At 39.1% G+C, this 17,109-nt stretch overlaps 1 protein-coding gene across 1 annotated transcript in view; it reads right to left on the reverse strand.

The window, feature by feature from the left end:
- vps53 (VPS53 subunit of GARP complex) overlaps positions 1 to 17,109 on the reverse strand; it is a 55,181-nt gene that overhangs the window by 24,482 nt on the left and 13,590 nt on the right. The window contains exons 5-11 of the mRNA XM_003227880.4: positions 7,994 to 8,080; positions 7,724 to 7,839; positions 5,358 to 5,477; positions 5,196 to 5,274; positions 3,991 to 4,134; positions 3,728 to 3,870; positions 89 to 230 (exon numbers count right to left, since the gene is read on the reverse strand). Coding sequence (XP_003227928.2) covers positions 89 to 230; positions 3,728 to 3,870; positions 3,991 to 4,134; positions 5,196 to 5,274; positions 5,358 to 5,477; positions 7,724 to 7,839; positions 7,994 to 8,080 — 831 coding nt within the window. The remainder of the gene's footprint in view (positions 1 to 88; positions 231 to 3,727; positions 3,871 to 3,990; positions 4,135 to 5,195; positions 5,275 to 5,357; positions 5,478 to 7,723; positions 7,840 to 7,993; positions 8,081 to 17,109) is intronic.

A 17,109-nucleotide genomic window follows, 5' to 3' on the forward strand; every position in this document is an offset into this window, starting at 1 on the left:
CCCAAACAACAGAATAAATACAGATTATTCTGCAGTCGACAGCCATGACCCCCACCCAAACCTTAAAGGAGAGAGGATTGATGCTCACCACAATAGTATCAGATAAGGTGCAGCCAGAGAAGCGTTTGGCGAGAAAACCTTCGAAGTTGGTCGTTCTTTGGATGGCAAACAGGAGGAGTTTCACTTCAATTTCCCTCGCTCGGGTTCGCATGATCTTTGCAAGCTCCGTCCTGAGTTATGTGAGGAGAGAGAGGATAGGAAGCTTATTATTATTATTATTGTTGTTGTTGTTGTTGTTAACTTCACCAAATCAAAGTGAAAATTTGACTTTTTCAAATAACCCGGGCAACGGCAGGTACCCAAGCTAGTAATTATATACCGTATATACTCGAGTATAAGGCGACCCGAATATAAGCCGAGGCACCTAATTTTACCACAAAAAACTGGGAAAACATTTATTTATTTATTTATTCATTCATTCATTATTTAAACTTATATGCCGCCACTCCCCTAGGGTTCGGGACGGCTTACAAGAATAGGCTAAAATCGAATAATTTAAAAACATCTTTAAAATAACTTTAAAAAACATCTTAAAAACACTCCCCCAGGGCTCGGAGTGGCTTACAAAAACAAGCTAAAATCTAAGCAATTTAAAAACAGCAATAACATTGACTCCAGTATAAGCCGAGATATCAATAAAATGACATTAATTGAGGCCTCAGTAGTTCAAATGTTTTTGAATCTTTACATCAAACTGTAATTTAAGATAAGACTGTCCAACTCTGATCAAATGATTATTTTCATCTTCTTCAATGTAAATGTGCTTATATATCCTTTTAATAATAATAATAGAGTGAAATAATACATGTAATAATAAATAGAGTAAAAGAATAAATGTATTATTAATAATAAAAACATCCAAAAATACATCACACAGTCCTAGACACTTGGGAAGTGTTCAACGTGATTTTGTGAAACGAAATCCAGCATATCTATCTTGTTTGCTGTGTCATACAATATAATAATAATAATAATAATAATAATAATAATAATAATAATAATAATAATAATAAATAATCACACAGTCCTAGACACTTGGGAAGTGTTCGACTTGTGATTTTGTGATATGAAATCCAGCATGTCTATCTTGTTTGCTGTGTCATAATAAATAATAATAATAATAATAATAATAATACATCACACAGTCCTAGACACTTGGGAAGTGTTCGACTTGTGATTTTGTGATATAAAATCCAGCATATCTATCTTGTTTGCTGTGTCATACAATAAAATAATAAAAATAGAGTAAAATAAATGTAAAAGTAACAACAATAATAGAGTAAAATAATAAGTGTAATAATAATAATTAATGGAGTAAAATAATAAATGTAACAATACCAATAATAATAGAGAAAAATAATAAATATATCATATATACTTGAGTATATTATTCTCATCTTCTTCAATGTAAATGTGCTTATGTATCCTTTTAATAATAATAGAGTGAATTAATAAATGTAATAATAATAATAATAATAATAATAATAATAATAATAATAAATGCAGTAAAATAATAAATGTAATAATAAACAGAGTAAAATAATAAAAGTATTAATAAAATAGAGTAAAATAAATGTAAATGTAACAACAACAATAGAGTAAAATAATACATGTAATAATAATAATTAATAGAGTAAAATAATAAATGTAACAATACCAATAATAATAGAGAAAAATAATAAATGTATCATATATACTTGAGTATAAGCTGACCTGAATATAAGTCCACCAGGACCCTCACCTGAGTATAAGCCGAGGAGGGTTTTTTCAGTCCTAAAAAAGGGCTGAAAAACTAGGCTTATACTCGAGTATATACAGTACTAGCTGTGCCCAGCCACGCGTTGCTGTGGCGTTGTCTGGTGGTGCTGGTGAGAAATTGTTGAGGTAGTGGTGGTATTGAATGTCTGTTGTATGGTTGTCTTTATGTTTAGTATGCACACTAAAGTGGATTATAAGGCAGTGTGGAGTCAAGATAATCCAGTTCAAAGCAGATAATATAAGATTCTAAATGGGTTATATAGCTGTGTGGAAGGGCCTTGAGTCTACACTGCCATATAATCCAGATAAAATCTGATAATCTGTGGAAGAGTCCTAAGTGAGGCCTAACTGTGCCTGTCCCCTGGGCTGAGTAGGTTGCTAGGAGACCAAGTGGGTGGAGCTTAGCCTTCTAAGCTAAGCAATTGGATAAAAACTATTATTCCTCTCCCTGTAATTAGGACTTTATTTTTCTTTTCTTTTTGTTGTATCAACCTAGAGCCGTGAATGATGGGTTGTGTTGTCAAATTTCGAGGTTGGGGGGCCTGTAGTTTTGTTGTTTTGTCCGCTGCCCTGATGCCATCACTCTTTTATATATATAGATATAATCACTTCACTTCACTTCACTTTATTTCTTTAGTCGCTCTCCACCCGAGTGCTCCGAGCGACTTACAATTTAAAATATCATTCCACAATATAAAAACATTCGACATAAAAAACATTCAACAGTGACTATTTGGCAAATTAGATCTGATTTACTTAAATGCACAACCAAACAGTTAAAGAACAATGTGTTCTCGAAGGCTTTCATGGCCGGGATCACAGGGTTGTTGTATGTCTTTCGGGCTGTGTGGCCATGTTCCAGAAGCATTCTCTCCTGACGTTTCGCCCACATCTATGGCAGGCATCCTCAGAGGTTGTGAGGTATGGAGAAAACTAAGCAAAGAGGTTAATATATATCTGTGGAAAGTCTAGGGTGAGAGAGGTCAGTGTGAATGTTGTGTAGTTAATCACTTTAATTAGCATTGAAAAGCTTATCTGCTGTCTTCTTCCTGCCTCTGGGGCATCCTTTGTTTAGAGTCGTTAACTGCCCTTGGTTGATTCATGTCTGGAAATCCTCTGTTTTCAGAGTATTGCTTTTTATTTACTGTTCTGATTTTTGAGTTTTTTAATACTGGTAGCCAGATTTTGTTCATTTTCATGGTTTCTTCCTTTCTGTTGAAGTTGTCCACATGCTTGTGGATTTCAATGGCTTCTCTGTGCAGTCTGACATTTATTTATTTATTTACAGCATTTATATTCTGCCCTTCTCACCCCGAAGGGGACTCAGGGCGGATCACATTACACATATAGGCAAACATACAATGCCTTTTAACATAGAAGAAAGACAAGACAAACATAGGCTCTGAGCGGGCCTCGAACTCATGACCTCCTGGTCAGAGTGATTCATTCCAGCTGGCTTGCTCTCCAGCCTGCGCCACAGCCCAAGACATGATAGTTGTTAGAATGGTCCAGCATTTTTGTGTTCTCAAATAGTATTCTGTGTCCAGGCTGGTTCATCAAATGCTCTGCTATGGCTGATTTCTCTGGTTGAATTAGTCTGCAGTGCCTTTCATGTTCTTTATATATTAACCTCTTTGCTTAGTTTTCTCCATACCTCACAACCTCTGAGGATGCCTGCCATAGATGTGGGCGAAACGTCAGGAGAGAATGCTTCTGGAACATGGCCACACAGCCCGAAAGACATACAACAACCCAGTTAAAGAACAGTTAATCAGTTAAAGGACTATCTGCTTTTGTTGCCTGAACAACTGAGTTTTTAGAGGTGAGGCTTCAGATAAAGATTCTCCATCCCACCACCCCAAAATGAAGAGGAATCATCAATCTCTCAGTCGCAGGCACCGTTCTGCACCTTGTGATGTGGCAGAAGTCCACCGCGATGCGTTCCGTCATGCACCATTCCGGTGGAAACATGCGCCCGTATTTCTCCTCATAGTCCACGAACTGGCGTTTGATCCAAGCGTAACGCCGATCGATTTTATCCAGCCAGGCAACCTGCGGGCAAGTGAAAAAGAGGACACATTTCGTGGTTGAGGGTCCAGTGCTCTTTCTCAGCCTCTAATTTCAATCTTTGTTAACTGGCATGCCGTATGCTTGCATCCATGACTAACGTACATCTTGGTTTTCCTGGAAGAGCACCAGGTACTCGGAGAGGTGCTGCTTGATAAACTTCTTGATGATCTCCTGCTTGATGCGAGGGTCCAAGACGTTTGCAACCAGGCACGCGTCCCGGAGGACGTTGCTGGCCCCGCCGGCCCTCTACCAAGAGAAGGAAACACAAACGAACAGGTCAAGACTCTGACATTGCCTCCACCGTTTATTCCAGGGGTCCTCAAACTTTTTAAGCCGAGGGCCGGTCCACAATCCTTCAGACTGTTGAGGGGCCGGATTATCATTTGAAAAAAAAAATACAAACAAATTCTGATGCACACTGCACATGTCTTATTTGTAGTGCAAAAACAACAACAACAACGAAAGAACTATACAATATTTAAAAATAAAAATAATTTTAACCAACATAAATTTATCAGAATTTCAATGGGAAGTGTGCTCCTACTTCTGGCCAATGAAATAGTCAAGTTAATTAGGGTTGTTGTTGTTGTTGCTGTTGTGTGCCTTCAAGTCATTTCAGACTTTGGGTGAGCCTAAGTCTAAAATGTATTTATTTATTATTTATTTATTTACTGCATTTATTTACTACATTTGTATCACACCCTTCTCACCCCAAAGGGGACTCAGAGTGGCTTACAAATTATATGTACACACAATATATTATATTATTAGCATAGCACAATATTAGCATGATATATTACTTTATTGAACTATACCACTATACTGTAATATTATTAGTAATATTATATGTAATATATAATATATAATTAATATTATTATATGGTATTATTATTAGTGTTATATTGTTTTACATTATAATATTTTTATCAATATTATATGTATATACAATGTATTATATTATAAAACTGAGGGCGGGGGCCAGGTAAATGACCTCGGAGGGCCGCATCCGGCCCCCGGGCCTTAGTTTGGGGACCCCTGGTTTATTCTAATGTTGTCATTATTGCGTGCTTAACTATGTTGTATCATTTATTTATTTATTTATTTTATTTACATCATTTATATTCCGCCCTTCTCACCCCAAAGGGGACTCAGGGCGGATCACATTACACATATTAGGCAAACATTCAATGCCTTTTTAACACAGGACAAAGACAAACAAACATAGCTCCGAGCGGGCCTCGAACTTATGACCTCCTGGTCAGTGACTCATTGCTCTCCCGTCTGCGCCACAGCCCCGGGCTTTATACCTTTGTGCCTTGAGAAGGAAAGGCTTCTTCAAAGTCGGCCAAGATCTGTTGCCCCAGCTCGTTCTGGGCTGCCTTCACCCTAGCAAAGCGAGAACAAGGAATGAAGATACTGTTTAGGAACAGCTCCATCCCTCCATCCCTCCGTGGGCGTCTTCTCCTCACCTTTCCGAAAGCTGTCGGATCTGTGGGATCCCCATATACTTGTTGAAATGCTCTAGCACATTGACGACACCTTGGAGAAGGTTGGCAACTTCTCCATATTGCCTCCTCCTCGTCATGGCCCTAGAGCACCAGTCAAGAGGAAAGGGAGAAGAATACTTAACGTGGCTGGGTCCAGATGGAAGTCACAGTTGACTTCCTTCTCAACCACACAGTGCCCGGCAGACCTGATTCCCACCCTTAAGTTGACCATCTATATCTTCTATCTATATATATAAAAGGGTAATGAAATTTCGGCCTAGGACAAAACAACAAAACTACACATCCCAGAAACACTAAACTTGGCAGCACAACCCCTCATCCGTGCCTCTAACGTTCATACAACAAAAAGAAAAGAAAAATAAAGTCCTAATTAGAGGGAGAGGAATAATTGTTTTCATCCAATTGCTGCCAGTTAAAAGGCTAAGCGCCGCCCACTTGGTCTCCTAGCAACCCACTCAGCCCAGGGGACAGGCAGAGTTAGGCCTCACTTAGGCCTCTTCCACACTGCCTATAAAATACAGATTATCTGATTTTAACTGGATTATATGGCAGTGTAGACTCAAGGTCCTTCCACACAGCTATATAACCTATTTATAATGGGCTTTACCCTTTACCTTAACTACCACCAATTCCTCAATACTTTATTTCCCATACCACCAGACTTTGCCACAGCAACGCGTGGCCGGGCACAGCTAGTATTCTATATACCGTATATACTCAAGTATAAGCTGAGTTTTTCAGTCCTTCTTTAGGGCTGAAAAAGCCCCCCTTGGCTTATACTAGAGTGAGGGTCCTGGTCAGCTTAAATTTGGGTTGGATTATACTCGAGTATATATGTAATTTATTATTTTTTCTCTATGATTATTGTTATGATTACATTTATTATTTTACTCTATGTATTATTATTATTATGATTACAGAGTCTCACCTATCCAACACTCGCTTATCCAACATTCTGGATTATCCAACGCATTTTTGTAGTCAATGTTTTCAATACATCGTGATATTTTGGTGCTAAATTTGTTAATACAGTAATTAGTACGTAGCATTACTGCACATTGAACTCAGCATGGAAAATGAAACAACCACACCTCCCCATGGCCGCGTCGAGCACAGCTGGATGCCGGAGATGAAAAGAGGGAAGCCTTGCCTCTGTTTGTGCACTGTCTATCATTGTCAATTGTACAACGGCATTGAATATGTACCTGCAATCCGCTCTGAGTCCTCTCGTGGAGATAGAGCAGAATATAAAGTATATTATTATTATTACTATTATTATTATTTGAAACACAGCAAGGTGAGTCCACAGCAGACACTCTGCTGGCTGCTATATTGGATCACACGTCGGACTCTTCCCAAGTATTATTATTATTATTATGATTATTATTTTATGACACAGCAAACAAGATAGATATGCTGGATTTCGTATCACAAAATCACAAGTCTGACACTTCCCAAGTGTCTAGGACTGTGTGATGTATTTTCGGATGATGCGTGCAGATCCCAGTAGGGTGGCCTCTTGCAGTTGGCAGATCGTAATTTTGTCAATGTCTATTGTTTCCAAATGCCGGCAGAGATCTTTTGGCATGGCACCCAATAATAATAATCATTATTATGTCCCAGCAAACAAGATAGATATGCTGTATTATTATTATTATTATTATTATTATTATTATTATTATTATTATTATTATTATTATTACTAGCTGTGCCCGGCCACGCGTTACTGTGGCAAAGTGGTGGTGGTATTGGTTAAAAATTGTTGTGTAATTTTTATTTGACGTTATTTGTATTTTTAAATTATTTTTATTGTAAGTTATCTTTTTATTTATTATATTTTATTATTTTCTTGTATTATTTTTAGTTATTTTCTGTTATTATAGTATTTCATTGTATTGATTTTTTAGTGTTTTTAAGTATTTTTAGTGTTTTTTTATTATTTTTTATTGGGTTGCTAGGAGACCAAGTTGGAGGAGCTTATCCTTCAAACTGGCAGCAATTGGATAAAAGCAATTATTCCTCTCCCTCTAATTAGGACTTTATTTTTCTTTTCTTTTTGTTGTATCAACCTAGAGGCGTGGATGATGGGTTGTGTTGTCAAATTTCGAGGTTGGGGGGGCCTGTAGTTTTGTTGTTTTGTGGGTCGCCGTGATGCCATCACTCTTTTATATATATAGATGAGTATTGTTATTATTATTATTATTATTATTATTATTATTATTATTATTATACCAATTAAAATATACAGCAATATGTCAAACTGTGGAACCTTGTATAGTCATTATCTTTCCCCTGTCTCCTCCAAACGCCCTCCAAATAAAGCTTACTCCAAGGAATCCACTCCACCGGCCAGCATGTGTAGATGGTTCAGCGTCGTAATGGAAGTGGTCAGGTGGCGTTTGGCGTGGTCCAATTGCTTAATATCCCGGGTGATTTCTTTAACCTTGCAAGATCAAAAAAAAAAAAATGTTTACACTTTTTAAACTACACGATGAAGCACATATTTTGAGAAACCATTTACGGGGCAAATCAGTTCAAAAACCTCTCATTTTCCCCAACTGAAATGGCTTGGATGAGACAGTGAACTTGGACTGTACCATCTGCTCCGACTTCTCTGCCTTGTCCTTGATGTCTTTAATTTTCCCAAAGAGCTGCTGAATTGCCTTCTGCGCTTCCTCAAGAGCCTGGAGGAACAAAAGAAGAGAACAGCGATGGGATTACACTCAGTTTGCATTTCTGGAAGGAATTATGCATCCAAATCTGCCTGGCCGAGACATTATTATTGTACTCTGATATTATTATTATTATTATTATTATTATTATTATTATTATTATTATTATTATTTATTATTATACTCTATTTATTATTACATGTATTATTTTCCTGTATTTATTATTATTATTACAGTAGAGTCTCACTTAACCATGCCTCACTTATCCAAGTTTCTGGATTATCCAAGCCATTTTTGTAGTCAATCTATATATATAAAAGAGTGATGGCATCACGGCGACCCACAAAACAACAAAACTACAGGCCCCCCAACCTCGAAATTTGACAACACTACCCATCATCCACGGCTTTAGGTTGATACAACAAAAAGAAAAGAAAAATAAAGTCCTAATTAGAGGGAGAGGAATAATTGTTTTTATCCAATTGCTGCCAGTTAGAAGGATAAGTTCCGCCCACTTGGTCTCCTAGCAACGCAATCAGCCCAGGGGACAGGCACAAGAGTTTGGAGAGACCCCTAAGGGCCATCCAGCCCAACCCTTTCTACTATGCAGCAGGACACAATCCAAGCATTCACAACACATGGACAACGTATAAATACTATACAATACTACACAGGGACAGAGACCCCCTCTACCCTCACCACTTTCACAGTACACAAACAGCCAAATGCATACTAAACATAAAGACAACCATACAACAGACATTCAATACCACCACTACCTCAACAAGTTCTCACCAACACCACCAGACAATGCCACAGCAACGCGTGGCCGGGCTTAGCTAGTGTTTTCTATATATATATATATATATATATATATATATATATGCAATTTTTTATTAATTTTATTGTAAGTTATCTTTTTATTTATTATATTTTATTATTTTTTGTATTATTTTTAGTTATTTTCTGTTATTATAGTATTTTATTGTATTAATTTTTTAGTGTTTATAATTATTTTTGATTGGGTTGCTAGGAGACTTAGCCTTCTAACTGGCAGCAATTGGATAAAAGCAATTATTCCTCTCTCTCTAATTAGGACTTTATTTTTCTTTTCTTTTTGTTGTATCAACCTAGAGGCGTGGATGATGGGTTATGTTGTCAAATTTCAAGGTTGGGGGGCCTGTAGTTTTGTTGTTTTATGGGTCGCCGTGATGCCATCACTCTTTTATATATATAGATTGTATGTATATATACAGTAGAGTCTCACTAATCCAAGCCCCGCTTATTCAAGCCTCTGGATAATCCAAGCCATTTTTGTAGTCAATGTTTTCAATATATCGTGATATTTTGGTGCTAAATTCGTAAATACAGTCATTACAACATAACATTACTGCATATTGAACTGCTTTTTCTGTCAAATTTGTTGTATAACATGATGTTTTGGTGCTTAATTTGTAAAATCATAACCTAATTTGATGTTTAATAGGCTTTTCCTTAATCCCTCATTATCCAAGATATTCGCTTATCCAAGCTTCTGCTGGCCTGTTTAGCTTGGATAAGTGAGACTCTACTGTACATGTATTATTTTACTCTATTATTATTAAAAGGATACATAAGCATATTTAAATTGAAGAAGATGAGAATAATGATTTAATCAGAGTTAGACAGTCTTAAATTTGAGCTTTATGTAAATACAGTAGAGTCTCACTTATCCAACATAAACGGGCCGGCAGAATGTTGTATAAGCGAATATGTTGGATAATAAGGAGGGATTAAGGAAAAGCCTATTAAACATCAAATTAGGTTATGATTTTACAAATTAAGCACCAAAACATCATGTTATACAACAAATCTGGCAGAAAAAGTCGTTCAATACACAGTAATGCTACATAGTAATTACTGTATTTACGAATTTCGCACCAAAATATCATGATATATTGAAAACATTTACTACAAAAATGCGTTGGATAATCCAGAACATTGGATAAGTGAGTGTTGGATAAGTGAGACTCTACTGTATTCAAAAACATTTAACCTACTGATGCCTCAATTAATGTGATTTTATTGGTATCTATTTTTATTTCTTAAATTTCTCGCCCTCAGCTTATACTTGAGTCAATGATTTCCCAGTTTTTTTGTGGTAAAATTAGATGCCTCGGCTTATATTCAGGTCGGCTTATATATGGTATTCAAAAACCTTTAACCTACAGATGCTGGTTTTTACTGTCTTGGTATTTTAAAGTGTTTTAACTGATTTATTGTTTTGTATTTCGGGCTTCTGATCCATGTAGCCACCCTGAGTCCCTGCCAGGAGATGATGGCGGGGCAGAAAAATAAAGTATTATTATTATTATTTTATTATGACACAGCAAACAAGATAGATATGCTGGATTTCATATCACAAAATCACAAGTCGAACACTTCCCAAGTGTCTAGGACTGTGTGATGTATTTCCGGATGATGCGTGCAGATCCCAGTAGGGTGGCCTTTTGCAGTTGGCAGATCATAATTTTGTCGATGTCTAAATATTATTATTATTATTATTATTATTATTATTATGCCTCAATATAATTTCATTGGGATCTATTTTCATTTTGAAATTTACCAGTAGCTGCTGCATTTTCCACCCTCGGCTTATACTTGAGTCAGTAAGTTTCCCCAGTTTTTTGTGGTCAAATTAGGTGCCTCGGCTTATATTAGGGTCGGCTTATACTCGAGTATATATGGTACATTATAACTGTATCTTCAATTTGCTTCAAAAATCTACTGCCTGAAATATAGACCCAACACGGCCAGAACATACCCTGCTTCACAAAGCTGAGTTTTCACAGCTGCCGAAAGTAAAAGAAGAGAAACAGTGCCAGTCCCCCACTTCTTAAAATAAATAATGCCCCACATTGTTCCCGCCCGGCATGCCACGGGCCCCAAATATTCCTCCACAACCCACCACGACGTGGAGAATAAAAGGGGCCATTGTGCTCTCCTATGGAAGGAGGGTCGCACTGTCAACAGGGCTATTAATCAGAGGAATTAAGGAGAAAAATCAAGTTTATTATCATTACTAACTTGGGTACCCAGTTGCCTGGGTTATTTGAAAAAGACCATTTTTAATAGTATACTATTACTACTTAATAGTATACTATACAATTATACTATACTAATATTATAATACATTGTATATAGATGTAATATTAATAATAATATTATGATGTAATACAATGTAATAACAATTATAATTCACTATTATAATTGTATATTTATATTACATGCAATATTACTAATAATATTGCAATATAGTTGTATTAATATACTAGCTGTGCCCGGCCACGCGTTGCTGTGGCAAAGTGGTGGTGGTATTGGTTAAAAATTGTTGTGTAATTTTTATTTGACGTTATTTGACGTTTATTAATTTTATTGTAAGTTATCTTTTTATTTATTATATTTTATTATTTTTTGTATTATTTTTAGTTATTTTCTGTTATTATAGTATTTTATTGTATTAATTTTTTAGTGTTTTTTATTATTTTTGATTGGGTTGCTAGGAGACCAAGTTGGAGGAGCTTAGCCTTCTAACTGGCAGCAATTGGATAAAAGCAATTATTCCTCTCTCTCTAATTAGGACTTTATTTTTCTTTTCTTTTTGTTGTATCAACCTAGAGGCGTGGATGATGGGTTATGTTGTCAAATTTCAAGGTTGGGGGGCCTGTAGTTTTGTTGTTTTATGGGTCGCCGTGATGCCATCACTCTTTTATATATATAGATTGTATGTATATATACAGTAGAGTCTCACTAATCCAAGCCCCGCTTATTCAAGCCTCTGGATAATCCAAGCCATTTTTGTAGTCAATGTTTTCAATATATCGTGATATTTTGGTGCTAAATTCGTAAATACAGTCATTACAACATAACATTACTGCATATTGAACTGCTTTTTCTGTCAAATTTGTTGTATAACATGATGTTTTGGTGCTTAATTTGTAAAATCATAACCTAATTTGATGTTTAATAGGCTTTTCCTTAATCCCTCATTATCCAAGATATTCGCTTATCCAAGCTTCTGCTGGCCTGTTTAGCTTGGATAAGTGAGACTCTACTGTACATGTATTATTTTACTCTATTATTATTAAAAGGATACATAAGCATATTTAAATTGAAGAAGATGAGAATAATGATTTAATCAGAGTTAGACAGTCTTAAATTTGAGCTTTATGTAAATACAGTAGAGTCTCACTTATCCAACATAAACGGGCCGGCAGAATGTTGTATAAGCGAATATGTTGGATAATAAGGAGGGATTAAGGAAAAGCCTATTAAACATCAAATTAGGTTATGATTTTACAAATTAAGCACCAAAACATCATGTTATACAACAAATCTGGCAGAAAAAGTCGTTCAATACACAGTAATGCTACATAGTAATTACTGTATTTACGAATTTCGCACCAAAATATCATGATATATTGAAAACATTTACTACAAAAATGCGTTGGATAATCCAGAACATTGGATAAGTGAGTGTTGGATAAGTGAGACTCTACTGTATTCAAAAACATTTAACCTACTGATGCCTCAATTAATGTGATTTTATTGGTATCTATTTTTATTTCTTAAATTTCTCGCCCTCAGCTTATACTTGAGTCAATGATTTCCCAGTTTTTTTGTGGTAAAATTAGATGCCTCGGCTTATATTCAGGTCGGCTTATATATGGTATTCAAAAACCTTTAACCTACAGATGCTGGTTTTTACTGTCTTGGTATTTTAAAGTGTTTTAACTGATTTATTGTTTTGTATTTCGGGCTTCTGATCCATGTAGCCACCCTGAGTCCCTGCCAGGAGATGATGGCGGGGCAGAAAAATAAAGTATTATTATTATTATTTTATTATGACACAGCAAACAAGATAGATATGCTGGATTTCATATCACAAAATCACAAGTCGAACACTTCCCAAGTGTCTAGGACTGTGTGATGTATTTCCGGATGATGCGTGCAGATCCCAGTAGGGTGGCCTTTTGCAGTTGGCAGATCATAATTTTGTCGATGTCTAAATATTATTATTATTATTATTATTATTATTATTATTATTATTATGCCTCAATATAATTTCATTGGGATCTATTTTCATTTTGAAATTTACCAGTAGCTGCTGCATTTTCCACCCTCGGCTTATACTTGAGTCAGTAAGTTTCCCCAGTTTTTTGTGGTCAAATTAGGTGCCTCGGCTTATATTAGGGTCGGCTTATACTCGAGTATATATGGTACATTATAACTGTATCTTCAATTTGCTTCAAAAATCTACTGCCTGAAATATAGACCCAACACGGCCAGAACATACCCTGCTTCACAAAGCTGAGTTTTCACAGCTGCCGAAAGTAAAAGAAGAGAAACAGTGCCAGTCCCCCACTTCTTAAAATAAATAATGCCCCACATTGTTCCCGCCCGGCATGCCACGGGCCCCAAATATTCCTCCACAACCCACCACGACGTGGAGAATAAAAGGGGCCATTGTGCTCTCCTATGGAAGGAGGGTCGCACTGTCAACAGGGCTATTAATCAGAGGAATTAAGGAGAAAAATCAAGTTTATTATCATTACTAACTTGGGTACCCAGTTGCCTGGGTTATTTGAAAAAGACCATTTTTAATAGTATACTATTACTACTTAATAGTATACTATACAATTATACTATACTAATATTATAATACATTGTATATAGATGTAATATTAATAATAATATTATGATGTAATACAATGTAATAACAATTATAATTCACTATTATAATTGTATATTTATATTACATGCAATATTACTAATAATATTGCAATATAGTTGTATTAATATACTAGCTGTGCCCGGCCACGCGTTGCTGTGGCAAAGTGGTGGTGGTATTGGTTAAAAATTGTTGTGTAATTTTTATTTGACGTTATTTGACGTTTATTAATTTTATTGTAAGTTATCTTTTTATTTATTATATTTTATTATTTTTTGTATTATTTTTAGTTATTTTCTGTTATTATAGTATTTTATTGTATTAATTTTTTAGTGTTTTTTATTATTTTTGATTGGGTTGCTAGGAGACCAAGTTGGAGGAGCTTAGCCTTCTAACTGGCAGCAATTGGATAAAAGCAATTATTCCTCTCTCTCTAATTAGGACTTGGTTTTTCTTTACTTTTTGTTGTATCAACCTAGAGCCGTGGATGATGAGTTGTGTTGTCAAATTTCGAGGTTGGGGGGCCTGTAGTTTTGTTGTTTTGTGGGTCGCCGTGATGCCATCACTCTTTTATATATATAGATTGTATGTATATATACTTGTAAACCGCCCTGAGTCCCCTTCGGGGTGAGAAGGGCGGGATATAAATGTCACAAATAAATAAATAAATAAATAAATAAATAATAGTACAAAACCCATAAGGTTGTGGGTGAACTACATCTCACATTATGCCGAGTTAACCCCAAGAAACTCCATCAGTCCTTAACGTTTGTTATGTTAAGCAAGTTTGCTCTGGATGCATCATGGGTGGGTTTCAGTGTGCGCTCTGGATGCAGGTGAACTACAACTCCCAAAATCAAGGTCAGCTCCCACAAACTCCTGTAGTATATTCAGTTGGTAATGGGACTTCTCTGTGACAATTTTGGTGCAGGTCCATCATGGGTGGAGGTCACCGTTTTCTCTGGTTGTGGGTGAACTACAACTCCCAGAAAGGAAGGTCAGTTCCCCCCAAATCCCTCCGGTAATCAGATTTTGCCATATCAGGTATGTATGCCAAGTATGATCGAGATCCATCGGTGTTTGGGTTCACAGTGTTCTCTGGATGTAGGTGAACTACAGCTCCCACAAATAAAGGTGAATTTTCCCCAAAGACCTCCACTATTTTTTGCTTTGTGTGCCAAGTTTGGTCCAATTCCATCTTTAGTGGAGTTCAGGGTGCTCATAGATTACAGGTGAACTATACATTCCAGTATCTACACTCCCAAATGTCCAGGGTGGGTGCTGCAGCGATCCAGGGGGGCGGTGATGGCACCTATTAGGACACGGGGGCGGGGCCAGGGGAGGGGCGGGGCCTCGTCCCAAGTGCCAGAGACAGGGCTGAGCACCTGAGGCGCCTGTTAGGACACAGAGGGCGGAGCTAGAGGGGTGGGCGTGGCTTCTTCCCAAGAGCCTGAGACAGGGCTGAGCATCTATACCTCTCCTGTTGGGATACAGAGGGCGGAGCTAGGGAAGGGGGTGGGGCCTCTTCCCAAGAGCTCGAGACAGGGCTCAGCCTCTATACCTCTCCTGAGAGGCCTTTTAGGACTAAAGGGCGGGACTAGTGGCGGGGGCGGGGCCTCTTCCCAAGAGCCCGAGACAGGGCTCAGCCTCTATACCTCTCCTGAGAGGCCTTTTAGGACTAAAGGGCGGGACTAGTGGCGGGGGCGGGGCCTCTTCTCAAGAGCCCGAGACAGGGCTGAGCCTCTATACCTCTCCTGAGAGGCCTTTTAGGACTAGAGTAGGGGCGGGGCGGGGCGGGGCCTCTTTCCAAGAGCGCGAGACAGGGCTGAGCCTCTATACCTCTCCTGAGAGGCCTTTTAGGACTAGAGTAGGGGCGGGGCGGGGCCTCTTTCCAAGAGCGCGAGACAGGGCTGAGCCTCTATACCTCTCCTGAGAGGCCTTTTAGGACTAGAGTAGGGGCGGGGCGGGGCCTCTTTCCAAGAGCCCGAGACAGGGCTGAGCCTCTATACCTCTCCTGAGAGGCCTTTTAGGACTAGAGTAGGGGCGGGGCGGGGCCTCTTTCCAAGAGCGCGAGACAGGGCTGAGCCTCTATACCTCTCCTGAGGCGCTTGTTGGGACACAGAGAGTGGAGCTAGGGAAGGGGGCGGGGCCTCCTTCCAAGAGCCTGAGACAGGGCTGAGCCTCTATACCTCTCCTGAGAGGCCTTTTAGAATTAAAGGGCGGGGCTAGGGGCTGAGGCAGAACCTCTTCCCAAGAGCATGAGACAGGGCTGAACCTCTATACTTCTCCTGAGAGGCATTTTAGAATTAAAGGGCGGGGCTAGGGGCTGGGGCGGAACCTCTTCCCAAGAGCCCGAGACAGGGCTGAGCCTCTATACCTCTCCTGAGAGGCCTTTTAGAATTAAAGGGCGGGGCTAGGGGCTGGGGCGGAACCTCTTCCCAAGAGCCTGAGACAGGGCTGAGCCTCTATACCTCTCCTGAGAGGGCTTTTAGGACTAAAGGGGCGGGGCTAGGGAAGGGGGCGGAGCCTCTTCCCAAGAGCCTGAGACAGGGCTGAGCCTCTATACCTCTCCTGAGAGGCCTTTTAGGACTAAAGGGGCGGGACTAGGGGCTGGGCCTCCTTCCAAGAGCCCGAGACAGGGCTGAAACTCTATACCTCTCCTGAGAGGCCTTTTAGAATTAAAGGGCGGGGCTAGGGGCGGGGCCTCCTTCCAAGAGCCCGAGACAGGGCTGAGCCTCTATACCTCTCCTGAGGTGCTTGTTAGAACACGGGGGCGGGGTATAGAGGTTCAGCCCAGTCAAGCACTTGGGAAGAGGCCCCGGCCCCTCCTCTAGCCCTGCTTCCAGTGACCTGGCAGGCTCCGCAGGACAGGGATAGAAGCTCAGCCCTGCCTCAGAGCTCGTAACTCCGCCCATCCTGGCTGCCCATTTGTGGCCCCGCCCACCTCCCCCTTCCAGCCCTGCATCTTGGACTAGGGGAAAGGCTCTGCCCCGCCCCTTTGAGCAGGAGCCACGCCCACCTCTCTAAGCCACGCCCCTTTTCCAGGGGCGCTGAGTCATATTTTTTCTGGAAAGGGGGCGGCAGGCCAAATAAGTTTGGGAACCACTGGACTAGAGACTCAATCCCTCCGAGTTGGAGCAAACAGACAGAACGTATGTCAATCACAACCACGGTTCTTGGAAGGAGAGCAGGGGCGGTGGCAGGAAAGGAGGACCCGCTCCCTTCCCAACAAGCGGACGGGGAAGAAGGCAGGCTCTGTTCTCCCGGCGTCTGGAGCAGCCAAGGCAAAGCGCGGGCCCACCCTGCCCAGGAATGTTCTCCCGCTGCTTCA

This window comes from Anolis carolinensis, unplaced genomic scaffold (assembly GCF_035594765.1).
Source record: "Anolis carolinensis isolate JA03-04 unplaced genomic scaffold, rAnoCar3.1.pri scaffold_7, whole genome shotgun sequence".
In the NCBI taxonomy this organism is placed as follows: Eukaryota; Metazoa; Chordata; class Lepidosauria; order Squamata; family Dactyloidae; genus Anolis; species Anolis carolinensis.